This window comes from Glandiceps talaboti, chromosome 14, assembly GCF_964340395.1.
Source record: "Glandiceps talaboti chromosome 14, keGlaTala1.1, whole genome shotgun sequence".
NCBI lineage: Eukaryota > Metazoa > Hemichordata > Enteropneusta > Spengelidae > Glandiceps > Glandiceps talaboti.
The window spans coordinates 19,899,930-19,918,460 of NC_135562.1; the positions used below are offsets into that span (position 1 = coordinate 19,899,930).

At 35.4% G+C, this 18,531-nt stretch overlaps 1 protein-coding gene across 1 annotated transcript in view; it reads left to right on the top strand.

The window, feature by feature from the left end:
- Window positions 1–252: 252 nt before the first annotated feature.
- LOC144445396 (prolactin-releasing peptide receptor-like) overlaps window positions 253–18,531 on the top strand; it is a 39,045-nt gene continuing 20,766 nt past the window's right edge. The window contains exons 1-2 of the mRNA XM_078134934.1: window positions 253–699; window positions 11,197–11,598. Coding sequence (XP_077991060.1) covers window positions 253–699; window positions 11,197–11,598 — 849 coding nt within the window. The remainder of the gene's footprint in view (window positions 700–11,196; window positions 11,599–18,531) is intronic.

An 18,531-nucleotide genomic window follows, 5' to 3' on the forward strand; every position in this document is an offset into this window, starting at 1 on the left:
ATGAATGCTCTGTACTTCACACAACAAGTATATAGTTGGCGTGGCAAGGTTTGTGGAAGCATTATACATTATCGACTGCACGGATCCAGATTTAGAAATTTGTTATCAACTTAAGGCTTATTGTTTGAAATCAAGGGTACAGTAGAACACTTCAGATCAACTGACTGGATTCACCATATCTTTTTTGGACGGAAGTTCATATGACTGTATGAACATTATCTTAATACTAAATAGCAAAGCTATTTCTACAAGATGATCGATATATTTAACGACTTCAACTATACAAATCTAACTACACCTCCGACTTGGCTGTTAAAGCGCATACACGCTCAAATCATTGCGTACATGCTGAATCGTTCTGCAACAGAAGGCCGCTACTGGGAGACTCAAACCCGACTCGAAGAAAGCGTTAGTATCGAACCCCCTACAGAAAACCTAGGACTTCATGAAGACTGGAGAGCAGCATTGACGAGTGCTTTTAGTTTCAACATTGCGATTTCAATCATTGGTAACCTGGTTGTCCTACTTGTCCTTGTGTTTGGACGATCAAAGTCAGACTTGAACATTTTTCTGATAAACTTGGCATTGGCGGACTTGACTATGGCTATTTTCTGTATGCCGTTTACTTTCACTACCATCATGTATGGTCATTGGATATTTGGGGCTGGTATGTGTCCAACAGTTATATTCCTACAACAGGTAATTTAAATATTATATTTTATGCTTTGTTTGATTAGTAATAGTATGAGTATCCGTATATTAGCGTGACCCTGGTTTTTTTTCCTGTTTCTCATTACCCAACTGACGTAATGTTATAAATCTGCCACACGAGAAAAAAAGTTTTAGAGGAAGGCTTCTCCTAGAATATGAACATCTCAGATTGAGTCCATGATTTTTAATCATCAAATACTCTATTAATTGTGGTGAATAACCGAAAGAAAAATATTTCTCTATCGATGCTTCTTGCTCTCTTGTAATCGTCTTCACAAGGTCAACAATCGACTTTAATTTCGTGATATTACTGCTAAAACTACTTGTAAATGCGATCATCTACGTTCACGTACATTTACATACAAGTAAACTCAGGTAGGTTCGTTATGTAATGTGTAATTTTATGCAAATATATACCTATGTACACTCGATATATTAATACATACAATCTATAGTCCAGTTGGTTTCATGTCGTGATAATGGTGACGTTTAGCCTTAAACCATGCCATATCATTTGCTTTCAAAGTTAGTATAAATTACTGTCCACTGGCACAGTGTCTAAATGTCAAACTCTGACAAACAACAGAAAACAGCATTCAGTTACTAGTAACTACAACTCCCTAGGGAAGAATAGATAGAAATAAAAATGCATGTGCAGTACAAATCAAACTAGATATAAAAGGTGTTATCAATCTATCAAATTGACAATGTGATTAAACTGCAGCCTTGTCAACTCGGTCCAGACACCTACTATTACACGAAATCTATCACTTTGATAAAATTCAGCCTGACTGATAAACTGTCTACAGAATCTCATTGTTATTTATGTGCATTTTAAATCGTTAAAATCTTTGGTATCTAAACCTTATACATGTACTGTAATCACAGTCTGTAATATACGACAAATTTGGTACTGCAGCTTAAAACGAGGCTCGACAACTTGTGTTCAGTTCTAAATTTGATATTATTGCTTAAAACGAAGGTCGACTGTTTGTGATCAGTTCTAAATCTGGTACTGCTGCTTAAAACGAGGCTCTATAACTAATGTTCAGTTCTAAAGTTTGCACTGCTGCTTCAAATAAGGCTCGATAGCTATGTATATATATGATTATTCTGTATGATATGACTTTTTGGCTAATGCGTGGTTGTGTACACAAATATCTGTTCTGTATTCATGTATTTATTTATTTATTTATTTATTTACTTACTTACTTACTTACTTACTTACTTACTTACTTACTTACTTACTTACTTACTTACTTACTTACTTGCATATTCATTTATTTACGTACATACGTTTACATCTGTCCGTGCGTGTATACTATGATCTGTTTGTAATGTATATGTGTAAATGCACACCTGAAATTCTATCTTGCTATATGGAGTTTTTATTTAGGCCTAATAAGAAAACTGTGTGGTTCCGATTACGCTCAGGTTTAGAATAGGTGGGGTAGGTAGAGTTTTTTTTCATGTGTGAGAGTCTCGTTCAGGTTTTCCATTCTTTTCGAAATGATCTCGGTGTTATATATTTCTTCCTATCAGATGTACAGCCATTACGTTTAGGATCGGCAGTATAAAACTAGGTGGGGGTCGGGTAACCGATTAATAATTTTTTAGGCCTTAGCTATGACCAGCATTTACAAACAACAGTATATGATCACTACAGTATTTTAATCAAGTGTATGTCCTCATATAATGAACTCCACTATAACAGTGACACTATTGACTTCACTAGATATACACACATGTAAGCTAGTAAACATTTTGAACTATCTATAGGCATAATATTCAAATGGCAAACTCTGACCTGAGAAAAAATAGCATCCATTGAAAATAAAATCGCAGTTTTGAAGAGCAGAAGATAACAATTTACTGGCAAACTACAGATGACATTTATGTAAATACAATGTAGGTGTTTGCACAGTACAATACTTTACCCCCCCCCCCTCTCTGTCTGTCTGTCTGTCTGTCTGTCTGTCTATCTGTCTGTCTCTGTCTCGCTCTCAAAGTTTCGATTCGATTTGCAACTGTATTTTTGATGCATGTAAATCAAATACTATTTAGATCATTAAAATATTCTAGAAATCTAGCTGAGAAAGGCAGTTATATAACTCAAAAAACATCAAAGCATACAGATCAGAGAGAGAATTCTGGTTAAATATTGCTCAATGCTCATATATCTTGCAATTTCTCTAATATCACTTCTTAAGGATTATTGTATATATCGTTTCATCTTTCATTGTGAGAGTGTCTTTGTCTTTGTGTAGAAGCTCTTATGGTTATTGATGCTAGAAGAAATGACAGCGATCAATGCACATTGGACCACACACACTGACTAATCTATTTAGTCTCTTTGGCGTTATACGGATCACTATGGTGATAATAATCACTAAAAATAAATAAAAAACACTCCCATTACGAAGTGACAGGATTAAATGGCAAATGTCAACTAATGTAGCCAAATCTTTTATATTCAATAATTATAGTGTTCATTATGTAAAATTATATAATAATCAAATATCCATTGAGTAAATAAAGCTGTAAATAACTAAAAAAAAAACGTTTTCGGATTTGTTATTTTGTTAGCGCAGCTGAACTGAGGTTGAGTAGTGCTTATGGCATTGCGAATTGTGTGTGTGTGTGTCTGTCTGTGTATCTGTGCAAACAACTTAATGTCAAAAACTGACAGACCGACTGCTATACACAAATCGAAAGACATATCATCATTAAGTGCCTGTACAAGCAATTAGTGAGACCTAGACTAGAATACTGTGTACAAGCATGGTCACCATGGCTACAAAAAGATATTGCTACATTGGAAAAGGTACAACGACGGGCGACCCGACTTGTTCCGGAGCTAAGGAAATTGTCATATATAACCAGATACTTCATCATTTTGGTTTAACAACGCCAGAGCAAAGAAGGACTCGCGGTGATATGATCCAGACATGCAAGATTCTAAATGGTCTGGCTTCCTGCAATGTCTCATTTCAAATGTCATCAATGTCTACACGAGGTCATAACTTAAAGCTTGCAAAGCCATCCGTCAGACTAAATACAAGGAAATATTTTTTTCACTCCCAGGATTATAGACAAATGGAACAGTCTACCATCACATGTGGTGGATGCAACATCAGTCAACATTTTAAAAAATCTGTACGACGCTCTACCTTAGTATTTTCTTGAACTAAAGGGGTTTCTATTATCCATCTTGGGTACCTTATCCCTGAACTGAACTGAACTGAACTGAACTGGTGAGAAAGTTATTTATGGCATGTAGATGACAAATTGTTCAAATGCAAATGATTGCAACAGAGGTATGTGTTTTTGGTCCAAAAACGTAAATTCCAAAACTACTAGCTGGGCAGATTGCCTGAAATCTGGTTTGGACGTTCAGTGCAATGTGTAGATAAAGGATTGTTAATGACATGGTGATCATATCACTGATATGCAAATTAGGTCTAAATATGTGTCCTTTTGGTCAAAAACATTTGATTCCAAAACTAAAATGAAATTCGAATGACCAGCGTGAAAAGAATAGAACGTGGCACAACAGCGAATTCCCAGATAAACTCAATTGATAAGACCCCTGTACAATTACTCTCTTTCGAAATTCCAATTCAAACAATCAGCGCCATGTGTAGTATCTGATAACAGGAGGTCGTAAGATAGATGTCTTAATGTGTTCAATCTCAGTCTAAGGTTCAATCCATTGTATTGCAAGATTATCTATAAAAATAGTGTTTCTAGTAAGGTCAATTTCACTCAGTCTAGATTATAGCGTCGTTGTATTTTACCTGTGGGTAAATGTATTTCTGTAGCTGTATACATAATGTTACAATTAATCCAAACAAATGGATTTTTGGGTCCGCACCCCAAAATCAGCGCCCCTAATGCTATCATGATTTTAACCTGCTTCTGTACTCCTATGTGTAATATCGACCTCTAATTAACATTTACAATGTCTAGTTATTGTGGTATGTTAACATCTAGCAGTGAATATTGTTCATTGTCTGGTTAAAAAAAAAACATAATACTGCAGTTACAGCTAGTGTAGGTTTAGGATACGTTGTCTCACTCGGGCACGTTATATCATGGAGGTAGAACGGACTGTCCTTACCTCCCATAGTTATATCCAGGTTTTGTTATTTTAAATGGTGTGCGTCGATCACCTGCATGCCTTATATGTTAATTACATCATATATTTAAAACATCTATGCAACAATTACTAAAGTGATAGTTCTAATCTGTTATCACAACCATTATAATTATGTTACAGTCTTCTCACGTATTTTCTATGATCAAAAGTTAAAAGATAACGTTTCTATCTTGGAGAGCAAAAGGATAAAGGCTATAGGCGTTAACAAACATTCACATGGGAAAACGAAGGAACTAATTTCCATCGTTCCGATACAAAAATACTGTTTTGGATTGTCAAATCGTAATCAGTGTGTATTAGAGGTATTGAAACAGTTTGCACATCTCACAATTAATGAGCTGAAATTGTTTAGGTGAGCGATGATGCTGTAAATATTACGTCACGGTTGCCTTGGTTCCCGTTCAAAGTACATTTGTATTCATTATGTTGTTCTTGACACATTCGCATTGTTTCAACTGTTATGTATCAACCGTTAATTGTACGTGATATGAATTAACGATAATGCAACAAAATCAGATGATAGTATATCAAATGTTTACCATAACATTAGTTTAACTATGTTATCAGGTGTAACACACCTGACGTACAATCACGATCGTGCTTTAATTAATCGTTTGTGTTCAGTGTAGTCATGATATTCGAACGGTTAGCGTGGCCGGCTTGCAATCTGTTGGTTGCAGGTTCGAGCCCCGTCGTTGTTGTTTGTTTCTGAGTGACTAGAGTCCCTAGAGTCCCTGGGCAAGCTTTGAACCACGATTGTGCCTCAGTCAACCAAGCTGTATAATTGGGGACCTGGTACGACAGGGGTTGCAATGTGGATGCTTTTAATCATATGCACTTATAGAGACTGCAATGGACTGTATGCTCTCCAGGGAGTTGAGGAAATAATTGTAAAGCACTTTAAGCACAGAGTGGGAAAGCGCTACATAGAAAACCAACATCATTATTATTATCGTTATTCTTCGTGTTCACTTGTATTTATTCAGAGGATTTGTTTGTTGTGTTGTTCTCATTGTGCATTCTCCCCTGCAAAAATAAGGGAAGGCATTCATCGACCTTTCATACTATCTTCTAACATGACGTTATTTGGCAAATCATTCATCAAGAATAACGAAGCACTTGTTTCCACAACGAAACTTACAAATGTAATAGATGCACAAATGCACCACTGAGAATATTTTGTTCAACTGTCCAGAAAGAACAAATGTAGAAGTAGAGTTATTTGTAAAAAGTGGCCTCCCAATTCCCCGGCTCCCCCTCCCTTGTAATTTACTAAAGTCTTCATAATATTCACCACTATAATCCAATAGCTTTACTTGTATAACATCGTCCTTACCCATTGCATGTCAAATTAATGTTATAAACTTTGTTCACAATGACACAAAAATTGGGTTGGAGATATGCCAGATTTGATTTATTCAGTTCATATATTATGCAAATGATATTTTGAAATAAATGGGTAATGGTTTTGTGGGATAATTGAGAATCCATGTAGTAGATTGATGTGTACATCGATTAACCAGAGCACAGGGGCACGTAATGTGGTCTGAATTTAGGATTTTTACCTGGCACAGATAAAAAATGTTTAACGAACAATTGTATTCTCCATTCACTGAACTGGTAGGGTTTACTTGCTACCCTTTTCCTCTATATACAGGTAGCTTAATTGGTAATAGTGTATCCATCTATGTAAGCAAGGTGGAGTAAAAGTAGTAACGTCGATCGTATTAGTAATGTTAAGTTTGATTTTATATATCCAACCATACAAGTAAGATTACGTGTCCCTATGAACCCGAACATGGCATACGGATTATGTAACAAAACACTTGTATGTATCGCTAATCCCAGAATGCAATCTTCACATCGCCAAGTAACCCTATCAAAAGACAGCACAGCGAAACACATTGTCTACTGTTTATTTATCTTTATTGTCTCGTTTTCACTTTCACATTTATCAATTTTGTTTTTCATAGAAAGATGTACGTTTACTAAAGAGAACATGTCCTGAATGAAAATACTGTATGCATCTTCCACCGACACTCAAACCAAGACATTGCATTGACAGGTTGAGATAATCCAGACAGTTTATTAGTGTATATTGAAAGATAGTCTACGTGACGTGCTATCCATTGGAATCTAAAAATCTATACTCAAGGTATAGCTCAATGAAAATCATGAAACAAATGTTGTCCATACAAGTGAGTAAACCCCCAACAGACAACTGTTAAACCCCCAACTATAGAATCAGATACATTAGTTGTATATTTTGCCAAGTTGATTTTTATGTATTTCTGGACATAGTTTTATTTTTACTCAAACAGAGAATGTTAATTTCACAAGTGCTACAGTTGTATTTAGCTTAATCACGTTACTGTGTCTAGTTTGTAGATGACATTGTCCTTTTGTGTTTCGTTTTGTGATTTATCTACCGTGTTCCTTTGCTGTTAATACAATGTTCATTTTGATTTATATGTACAGTCATCATGTCACCTGGAGTCATCTGCTAACTTCTCTTCATCTAATAACATCGATCGTCACTTTCTAACATCCAATCACTTCCTTCCTTCTACATGTCTTTCATTACATGATATTTTCCTTAAAAAGTATGTACGGCAGGCTAGTTAAGGCGGAAGTGCAGACGTGGTCAATACGGATACACTAGACTAGTGAAACATTTATATGTGTGTAATTACAAGAGCGGAATAAAGGTAGAGTCAACTACAAGTTCTGAGACATCGTTTTTGGTGCAACCACCGTGACACAAAGAAAATCAATTGAAAATCAATCAATTCGTGTATCAATTAATCACGGCATATGGATATATTATTATTGCACGTATACATGAAATCATAGAATCTTTCGAATTACATCATCGTTAAATGTAACCCATGTCAAATAACAACGAAACAGGATACTGTTCTTTTCGATTACGTCGTTATTGTTTCATTTTACTATGATATTGCTATGATGTTATTCATAGGAAAGTGTACATAATGAGGAAAGGTCGTCATTGATAGCTTTGGGTGTATAAACAATATGCGATGACAAGTTATGAAATTAAAATATATACGAGTTTGGGCTAATAAGATCATGTTGCTAAAGGCAATGTTATAGAGAGATTGCTAATGACCCGCCGCGGGCAGACTTTTTCATATTCGCCAGTTACTGCATTTGCATACGGCAATTTTGAATAAGTCGCAAGATAATGCACACACACTCACGCGCATTGGCGACCGCTAGACTGTCGATAGTGTGTGTTCGTTTTTGTTTATTTTAGCAATATATATATAAAATACAGAATTCCATTCTTCTTTCGCCTATGTATCTGAATATGTATATATATATATATATATATATATATATATATATATATATATATATATATATATATACCTCATTTTACACAAATATATATATATATATATATATATATATATATATATATATATATATATATATATATATATATATATATATATATATATATATATATATATATATATATAGATAACTCGGTGAGTATCAATCTGCTAAGACAGTGCTCTATACCGCAGTGGCAGAGCGTAATAGTTTTGGTAGTACTGGAACTCTTTCTTGGTTGTAACTCGGAGTTTCACGCATGGTGCGATCATCAGATGTCTGATGTCTGATGATTGCACCATGCGTGAAACTCCGAGTTACAACCAAGAAAGAGTTCCAGTACTACAAAAACTATATATATATATATATATATATATATATATATATATATATATATATATATATATATATATATATATATATATATATATATATAATTGACTGGATGTAGATAAAACCACATAAAAGTGCTCAATACGGGTAGTAGAGCGAATTATATACAGGTTTTGAAAATTTTAACCAAATTATATGCTATAGACCCTACAGAACTGTTTCGTGAGGTGCGTAGTCCTCACTCATCAGGGGTAGAATGGAATATAGTATCTGCGTTTCCTTACCGTTAAATTCTATAATTCCAATGTTCCTAACAGGGAATATCTACCTAGTAACATAGCGTATTAGCATAGTTAATTGTTCTGCAATAATGATTTATGTCTATGCCTACACGACGACACAAGTTCATTTCGTTTATTTAGAGTACAACGATGAGGTTGACAAATTATAATATACTTTTCAGTTATGCAGAGATTACATCTCTGACTGGAGCTGTTGTACGGTCGCGCGCGTGCGATAATTTTCCATGTGATGTCGTAATCAATTTCTTTATCCTTAAGAAACCATACATACTTACTTAGTTCTGTTGAATTTCTTGACAAATTGTTGCGGAATGAAGCTGTGTGGTTCCTGTACCGTGTCTTGAACTCGTTTTCAGTAAGTCCGACATACGTTTCGCGGATATTGGTGTCTTTACGCTGAACTGTTGCCTGGTATACCACGCTCTTTTGTAAACATTTCCCGTCCAGGGGACATGTATCCTTTACGCGACAGTTACATAACTTAGTATTCTCGTTTTTACAGCCGTTCTGGGAAGACAGTTGTGTTTTATTATGGTTGTCGATGAGACGTTTAGTATTAGTTACACAACTGTAACTAATTTTAATTGTGTTACGATTGAAGATTTTCCTGAGGTTGTTCCCTTGTGGAAAGCACTTGTCTACCAGGGCAAGAAATTTTTTACCAATATTAGTGGAGACACTCTTGCTAAAGGGTGGGTTATACCATAAAATATTATCGTGATCGTCCATCGTGAGAGCAACCATCCCCCTAATATTATTAAAAACATACCAGCAGGGGTAAATAGACGACTGTCATCTATATCATCAGATAAGCAGTCATTCGATCAAGCCGCACCTCAGTACCAGAAAGCATTACAAGAAAGCGGATATAAATACAAACTTGAATATAAGCCCCCCGCAACTATAGGTAGGAAAAATAGGCCACGGAATAATATTTTATGGTATAACCCACCCTTTAGCAAGAGTGTCTCCACTAATATTGGTAAAAAATTTCTTGCCCTGGTAGACAAGTGCTTTCCACAAGGGAACAACCTCAGGAAAATCTTCAATCGTAACACAATTAAAATTAGTTACAGTTGTGTAACTAATACTAAACGTCTCATCGACAACCACAATAAAACACAACTGTCTTCCCAGAACGGCTGTAAAAACGAGAATACTAAGTTATGTAACTGTCGCGTAAAGGATACATGTCCCCTGGACGGGAAATGTTTACAAAAGAGCGTGGTATACCAGGCAACAGTTCAGCGTAAAGACACCAATATCCGCGAAACGTATGTCGGACTTACTGAAAACGAGTTCAAGACACGGTACAGGAACCACACAGCTTCATTCCGCAACAATTTGTCAAGAAATTCAACAGAACTAAGTAAGTATGTATGGTTTCTTAAGGATAAAGAAATTGATTACGACATCACATGGAAAATTATCGCACGCGCGCGACCGTACAACAGCTCCAGTCAGAGATGTAATCTCTGCATAACTGAAAAGTATATTATAATTTGTCAACCTCATCGTTGTACTCTAAATAAACGAAATGAACTTGTGTCGTCGTGTAGGCATAGACATAAATCATTATTGCAGAACAATTAACTATGCTAATACGCTATGTTACTAGGTAGATATTCCCTGTTAGGAACATTGGAATTATAGAATTTAACGGTAAGGAAACGCAGATACTATATTCCATTCTTCCCCTGATGAGTGAGGACTACGCACCTCACGAAACAGTTCTGTAGGGTCTATAGCATATAATTTGGTTCAAATTTTCAAAACCTGTATATATATATATATATATATATATATATATATATATATATATATATATATATATATATATATATATATATATATATATATATATATATACACACACACACACACACACACAAGTAATGAATATATATATATATATATATATATATATATATATATATATATATACACACACACAAAAGTAATGAAAATAAAACATTCCTATCAATACGTACAATCTGAGGTGTCGATAAAGGCCAGATATACGTCTACAGTTATTAGAAAGCCTATCAAATATCTGTGTAGTGAGTGGAAAAGAACCATATACTGCAAGTTCTAATATACACAGTGAAGTATGCATAGCAATTTAGATTACACATATCTTTGCAGTGATGTGACGTGTTACAAGTGGAACTAACCTTTTCACATTACGTCATAATGCGTTGTAATGTTTTTCGAATGAGGGGTGTATTTGATATGACGATGAATAATGTGAATATTTACAGTTAATGTAGTAGAGACGTTGTTTCTTTTATATTTGAAAATACTAACGTTTGCCTTGTATGTATTCTCTAGGTCTCTGTTATAGTCAGTATATATACATTGACAGCTATTGGTATCGACCGCTACTTTGCCGTGATTTATCCACTCAAGGTAAGGGTGACTAAACACCGCAGCAAGATACTACTGGGAAGCATCATTGTACTTGCTGTCTCGTTAGCCGTGGTCCAGACAGCTTTCACCCACATTCGTCAATCATCACATGACGGACAGGATGTATACTTTTGCCAAGAATGGTCGCCAAACAACAATTTCTTGGAAGCTTACGAAGTGTTCATCGTCATGACAACGTACTTCATCCCATTGGTCGTGTTAACGTTTACGTATGTAAGGATAGGGAGAAAACTTTGGGGAAGAAGTATCCCTGGCAACGCAGACAGAAGCAGGGACCAATCACATGCGTCATCAAAGAAAAGGGTAAGGCCCTCGTATTGAATATGTCGTCGGTGAAATGAAGACAACTATCATTTCCTCCCGTGTAAAGAGACTAGGGCGGGCAGGGCGGTATTTACCTAAATCCCAAAACTGTTAAACATCAAAACACTGATTGCAAAGACGAAATACAAGACAATTACAATACTATTTATTTTTATGCAAGTTCATCAGTTATGCAAATTAGTATGTAACATTACAACTCAACTATTGTCTATTCAAACGGTTGGATTCCTATGCTATAAATGTATAGATGTATGTGAATTATACTAATTGAAAAGCAAACCTCCAATTGTATAAATGTATATAAATGGTATTGGGTCATCATCATCGTGTAAACCAAGTATATAGAATATGAAGACGCTACTATATAAGGAATTACCTAATGACTGAAAGTAATTACTTTTGCCAATCATGCTGATTAATATGTAAGTCATGTCTAACAGATGTATCCAATATAAGTGTTATCATACATGGGGTTGTAATCAGCCACTGACAACATATTGTATATTTTACTACATAACATTTATATGCAAATATGTCTCATTACTTTTATTAGTATATTCATATTAGTATATTCATTGAGATTTGAATCGAATCAACAAATAACGAAGACTTGCTATTTTAACGCCTCGGTCCAAAACACTTCATATATATTTGCATAATTACTGGCAAAGTATTTACTGATGTTCTAATCCCCGGATATTGTATCGGTTAATGTCTATTGATGTATTAATAGAAAAGAAGAAATCCGTAAATTTATTCATATAAGAAAATATGTCAGTGTGTATACAAATATCCCTCTGTGAAGGGAACTTTTCTCCAGGTGATATAACTTGAAAACAAAGCGATACAGTATTGTCAAAGTTGTCTAGTAGTCTTAAGAAGTGTAGTAATTCTAATATATATGTATATATGTATGTATGTATGTATGTATGTATGTATGTATGTATGTATGTATGTATGTATGTTAAGCAGTTCATTTGAACATATACAATAAACAGTAGAGTATCTCTGGTCAAGACGTTTCTTCTTGAGTGTATATATTCCTAAGATGCTATTAAAACTTGAATTTGCTATGCCGCGTTTCGCATTCAATGTACCATTCGAAAATCATTCAGAAGTAAGGTTACTCAGTTGACATCATATTCTGACTAGACTTCTTGAAGCCTTAAGGTATGGTACATATGTATCATTTATGCACTTCTGTATATACATACGTGGAATGGCAATTAGATCGTAAGTAAAGTAAGAGAACACCGGTACCAGTCTTGTTCAAGTTACATGTAAGAGGTTTGCACCTGTATAAAAGTATACCATTAGTATTCTGGTGTCATCTAACAGACGAATTATCAGAATCAGAATCAGAATCAGCATTACTTTATTCATCCCACGAGGGGAAATTAAAACGACTATTGAGTCTTTGATATGGACAGGTGCTGGGTCACGCTGAACTTTTCTAAAATCAATACAGAGCTCTTTGGTCTTTAAAACATTAAGATACAGATAATTATCATTACACCAGTCAGTAAATCTCTCAATCTCATCTAAATAAATCGAATCATCATCATTGCTGATCTTCCCAACCATTGCTGTATCATCTGCAAATTTGACCAATGGACACGAGATGTCAGAATTCCGGCAGCTGGCAGTATACAGTGTGAAAAGGAAGGGTGCTAAAACAGTGCCCTGGAGCGCACCTGTATTAGTATACGCTACGTCAGATTTTTTACCATTTAAAGACACCATCTGTGGCCTATTAGTAAGGTAATTAAAAATCCAATGTACAGTTGAAGGTGACAAGTTCATCGCTAAAAGTTTCTGAACAATAAGATGTGGCTGTATAGTGTTAAAAGCACTTGAAAAGTCGAAGAACATTAATCTGATTGAACTTCCAGGTTTTTCTAAATGAGAATATACATTATTTAAAACATGTAACATCGCATCCTCTATACCACTATTCGTACGATAGGCAAACTGTAATGGGTCTATAAAATCAGAGACTAAAACTGTTATTTAAAACCACTCGTTCACAGACTTTCATAACGGCTGACGTCAATGCAACTGGTCTAAGATCGTTCATTGATGATATCACAGCTTTCTTTGAGACGGGAACAATATGAGAAGTTTTCCATGACATTGGAACTATGTCATGCTTAAAACACAAATTGAATATGACAGAAAGAATACTAGCAAGTTGATCAGCGCAAGACTTCAGAACACGGGGAGTAACATTATCAGGCCCCGAAGCTTTGTTTGGGAGCACACTGTGGAGCACCCGACGCACCTCTTCCTCGTCGGTCGAGAGACGTTCACTATCGTTGACATTTGCGGACGCCGCGCTCAGTTAATTCCTGATCCGTGTATGATCGATAGAGAAATCATGGCAATCAAACCTGCTATAGAATGAATTTAATTCGTTTGCACGGGTTGTTGAATTGCCTCCTGTAATTCTGTAATGATATTGTTGAATTGAAACGGGTACAGAAAGAATTAAAATATAAAATAAGGAAAGCAAAGGATGAATATAAGAGGAAAGTAGAAAATAAATTTAGAAGTAATGATATGAAGAAAGTATGGGACGGACTGAAACTTATGAGTGGTTACTCTAACAGTAGCAAACACACCATTGTTACAGGAGGCAATTCAACAACCCGTGCAAACGAATTAAATTCATCTGAGGTGGTCTCAGACAACGATACAAGAAAAGAAGGTATAGGCCTTATCTTCCGGTAATAATAACAAGTAACGTTCAATCTTTACCAAACAAGGTCGACGAACTTGCCACCTGTGTCAAATTCCAACATGAATACCGTAACTGCAGTATTATGTGTTTGACTGAGACTTGGTTAACAGAAGATGTATCGGACACACATGTAAACATCGAGGTGACAGAACGAAAGATTCGGGGAAAAAGACGGGTGGTGGAGTATGTTTATTCGTTAATGAAAAGTGGTGTCATGTTAACAATATGTCAACGAAAAGTCAAATGTGTTCACATTTGACTTTTCGTTGACATATTGTTAACATGAATCGTTGTCTGAGACCACCTCTTCTACCTCTTTTCCTCGCTTTCCTTGGATTGGTTGGTTCCATTTCCTCTGGGAGATCAAGTTGCGGACGTCTCATAGAAAACTGTGTTGACCGGAGTGAACACAGTTCCGCCATTGTGTACTGGATGGCCGAATTCGGTGACAAAAGGAGAGATTGACTTTGACCCAGTACAACTAACAGCAACACCAATAAAGTACATAAAACGACAGTCTTACAAACGGTAACTATACTTATTTCTTGGCTGGCAAGCTAGTCCAGGAAAGTATGCAGAAACGAACAAAAATTGAAAATATTCTGGAGCTTGAACCGTCTGTGTCGCTACATGAGCAGCGCCACCATGCATTCAGCGCCACCATGCATGCATATCTCTGATGTAGAACCAAGTGTTTTGGAACAAGGGTCAGCATATCGTCGTTATTGGGGTACACTTGTAAAGTACACAAGATATACTACGCTGATATCAAAATCTGTATTTGCATTTGGTATCAGAACGTTATAAATTCCAGGAAATATTTTTTTAGATTTCCTTATTCATCAACTTTGTGTTTCATCTGAACTTGTGATACATGTATCACGTACAGGAAGCAGCCAGTCAGCATTCTAAAATTTTATGATTTTCTAATGTAAGTCGACATGATCGCTGCTCCTTGTGATGATATCTTTGATAGGGTCACAGCACGTCCTTAGATTTAGGTTCTAATCTGAACAAAGGATAGACATGTCCAAGAATGATAGGTTGTTTGGATAGTCATGGTAACTGTACAATGTGAGTCTTTGGTGATTGCGATTGACTGGGGATTGCTACATTGATAGACTGGCGTCTCACACAGAGCCCTTTTGTACTCTAGCTATAGAATATGATAGTGTTCTTTTATATGAAACATTCAAGTCTCTCAAGCCTTTACATTTAATACTGAACAACGGCACATCATCACCGCATAAGTAATTCCAGTGAAGCGACATATGACCGTGTACCTCTAACTGCATCACACTGTGTGTTCTCACAAGCCAGAGTATATTTTTCAGCTGATCATGCTAAATAAAACGGGCTCTCTGATTGACTATACCCATTAGCCTAAGACGGGTGTCCAAATATACTGCATTGTTCTCGATTTCTTCACAGAGGGCGTAGGTTAGTGGTTTACGACAAAGCAGAATTCATTATTCCAACAAATAATTTGGTACATCCATTAATTACAACAAAGGGCACATTGTCGATAAAAAAAATTATGTAGCTTTCAGCATGAGTCATTTGCATAATTGATAATGAGATTGCATACTTCAAATATGATATAAGTTTGTACATACATTGATGATAACAAAGAATATATGCCCAATAAAAGCTACTTAATAGAGTTTTTATCAGTTTTTGTTATTACACAATTAATGGAATTTACCAATTCAGGTATATAACATGTATGGTTTATCGTAGAATTCAGATAGTGCGTGTATTAGTAGATTCAGATACTTTATTGCCACATGTATCATTACTATATTGGAATGTGAGTTTACGAGCGCTCCTTATTGAGGCAAAATATTTTTTTTTTAAATGTTTATTTCGAATAACATGAATTCAAAAAATAAGATATGTAGTCTGATTTTTATTTTATTTTACTATGAATTTTTAAAAATGACTTCGACCCACGATAACAATACTTTGTGAGAGTTTGAAGGGGTGTAAAAGAAGTAAATGAAGACGAACATGTTATTTAGACTGTACTGTTATAGTCTAAAAAGTCTGGTTTCTCTTTCGAATACTATGTTTTAAAAATGACCACAGCTGAGGCAGGGGCATGAAGGTGTACACTGAAGTAGAAGTAAATTATTATTATTTTACCTGAGGTTTGCATGAAAACTGTTTAAGGTCGGAGTCTTAAACTAGGGTCGGTCGGGATGTCGGAAACTTTTTTATTTGGCCTTACTAAAGTTACAGATAACAAGCCATCGTAGATAACATACTCCCCGCTGTTTGAGAGCCGTTGATCCTTGTTCGGATTGTAACACTTCTTGTCTGTGATAGGTGCAATCACAAACTAACATGCATATATGTACCTGATAGTACACTACCCTTATAACAAGATTGACGGAAATTGGTCTGCTCAGACATGTCTGCCAAATGGCTCCAGATGTGAAATAATAATAACAGAATGGCTGCCTAGCAGTCCTGTTGGATCATAACATGACACAAGTTGACACATATATACATCATAGTACATTGTCTTTATTATTATTACATTTACATGTTTTAGTGGAAATTGTTCATGCATGTCTGTGTAATTTTCCCAAACATGGAAAAATCATAACAAAATGTTCAAAGCCATTATGCAGACATGCCGGAACAGATCTCATTCAAAGTTGGTGTAAGAACAGTGTTTGTCCAGTGGCCATATCGGATTGTATCGTGACACAAGTTGATATGTATGTGAAGATTATAGTACAATATATATCCTTGTATCCAGTTTAAAGGGAATTGGGTAAAACAGAATGGCCGCCCAGCGGCCATGTTGGATCATATCTTGATACAAGTTGACATACATATATACATCATAGTACATTGTCTTTGTGTAAAGTTTTCATGGAAATTGTTCATGTTCACCCAGTAGTTATATTGGATTGTATCGTCACACAGGTTGACGTGCATATGAAGAATGTGGTAAAATATATATCCCTGTACCCAGTTTGAAGTGAATCGGTTCAGCCACATCGAAGTAATGGCTCTGGACATGACAAAATGGAAAGAAAATGGCCGTCAGGCAGCCATATTGGATCGTATCAAGACATACATTGACATGCATATGTATGCCATAGTGTGTTGCCCGTGTACCAAGTTTGATAGAAATTGGTCCAGTCATTTCCGAGAAATGGCTCCGGATGCACGGACGGACGGAGCCCAATCTATAACTCCGGCTTAAATAATATGGGTTAATAGTCAATCTATAAGTCCGACTTCGTCCAGCGGGGACTAAAATGAAAATATAAAAATGACGACAACAGGTCAGAACAACGCAATGCGGCCAGAACAATCGTCTGACAGACTTAGGCTGCAAGTTTTCCTTATGGAAGGCATTCAGTGTACATCTTGTTAGCCATGATACATGAATACAGCTTTTTAATTTCTTCGATTTGGAAATTACATTTTGAGACAAAGCAAGATTAAAATGTGAAGTATCTATTTAATGCCTGCACTATAGAAAAAAGTGACAACAGTATCATGTTAATAGTACGTACATGCACTAGGTGATAATATTTGCAAATTGGTACTTGATAATTGATAATTGATAAGTAATACTTAATTCATGTCTCCAAATGAAAATCACTACAGTTCTCCAATTTATAATAAATACATCAGATGTTTAGGATTCAGACCAAGACAAATCCATTGAAAGGAAATATCAGAATCATCGATATGTGACATACTATGAAAATACTATATACCGATTTACTAAAAAATCATGGAGATAAATGTACACAGTACAATAAATAGGTGATGTTTAAGGAGTATCCCTTCTATAAGTTAGAATCTAATTGGTACTTTGGAAACCTACCATAACCTATACTCTAATAGACTTTAACTATTGATCGTGGATAATAACGTAATTTTATTATGCTCATATGCAATCCGTGAAGAAAATAATATAAAGCTGAAATTCTGATGTTAATATACGTCTTGGCAATATTACTATAGTTTACCTAAAAAGAACCCCATAGAAGTCACTATTGATAATGATGGTTAAACGTGCTTTAATAGTGACCCTTAACTATTAATATAATAGTATGCCATGGAGTTATTTTGACCAAACTAAATAATACTGAAATCTGTACAGCTCTGGGTCTTGTCCTGTTAACTCAGTTGTTATGAGATAT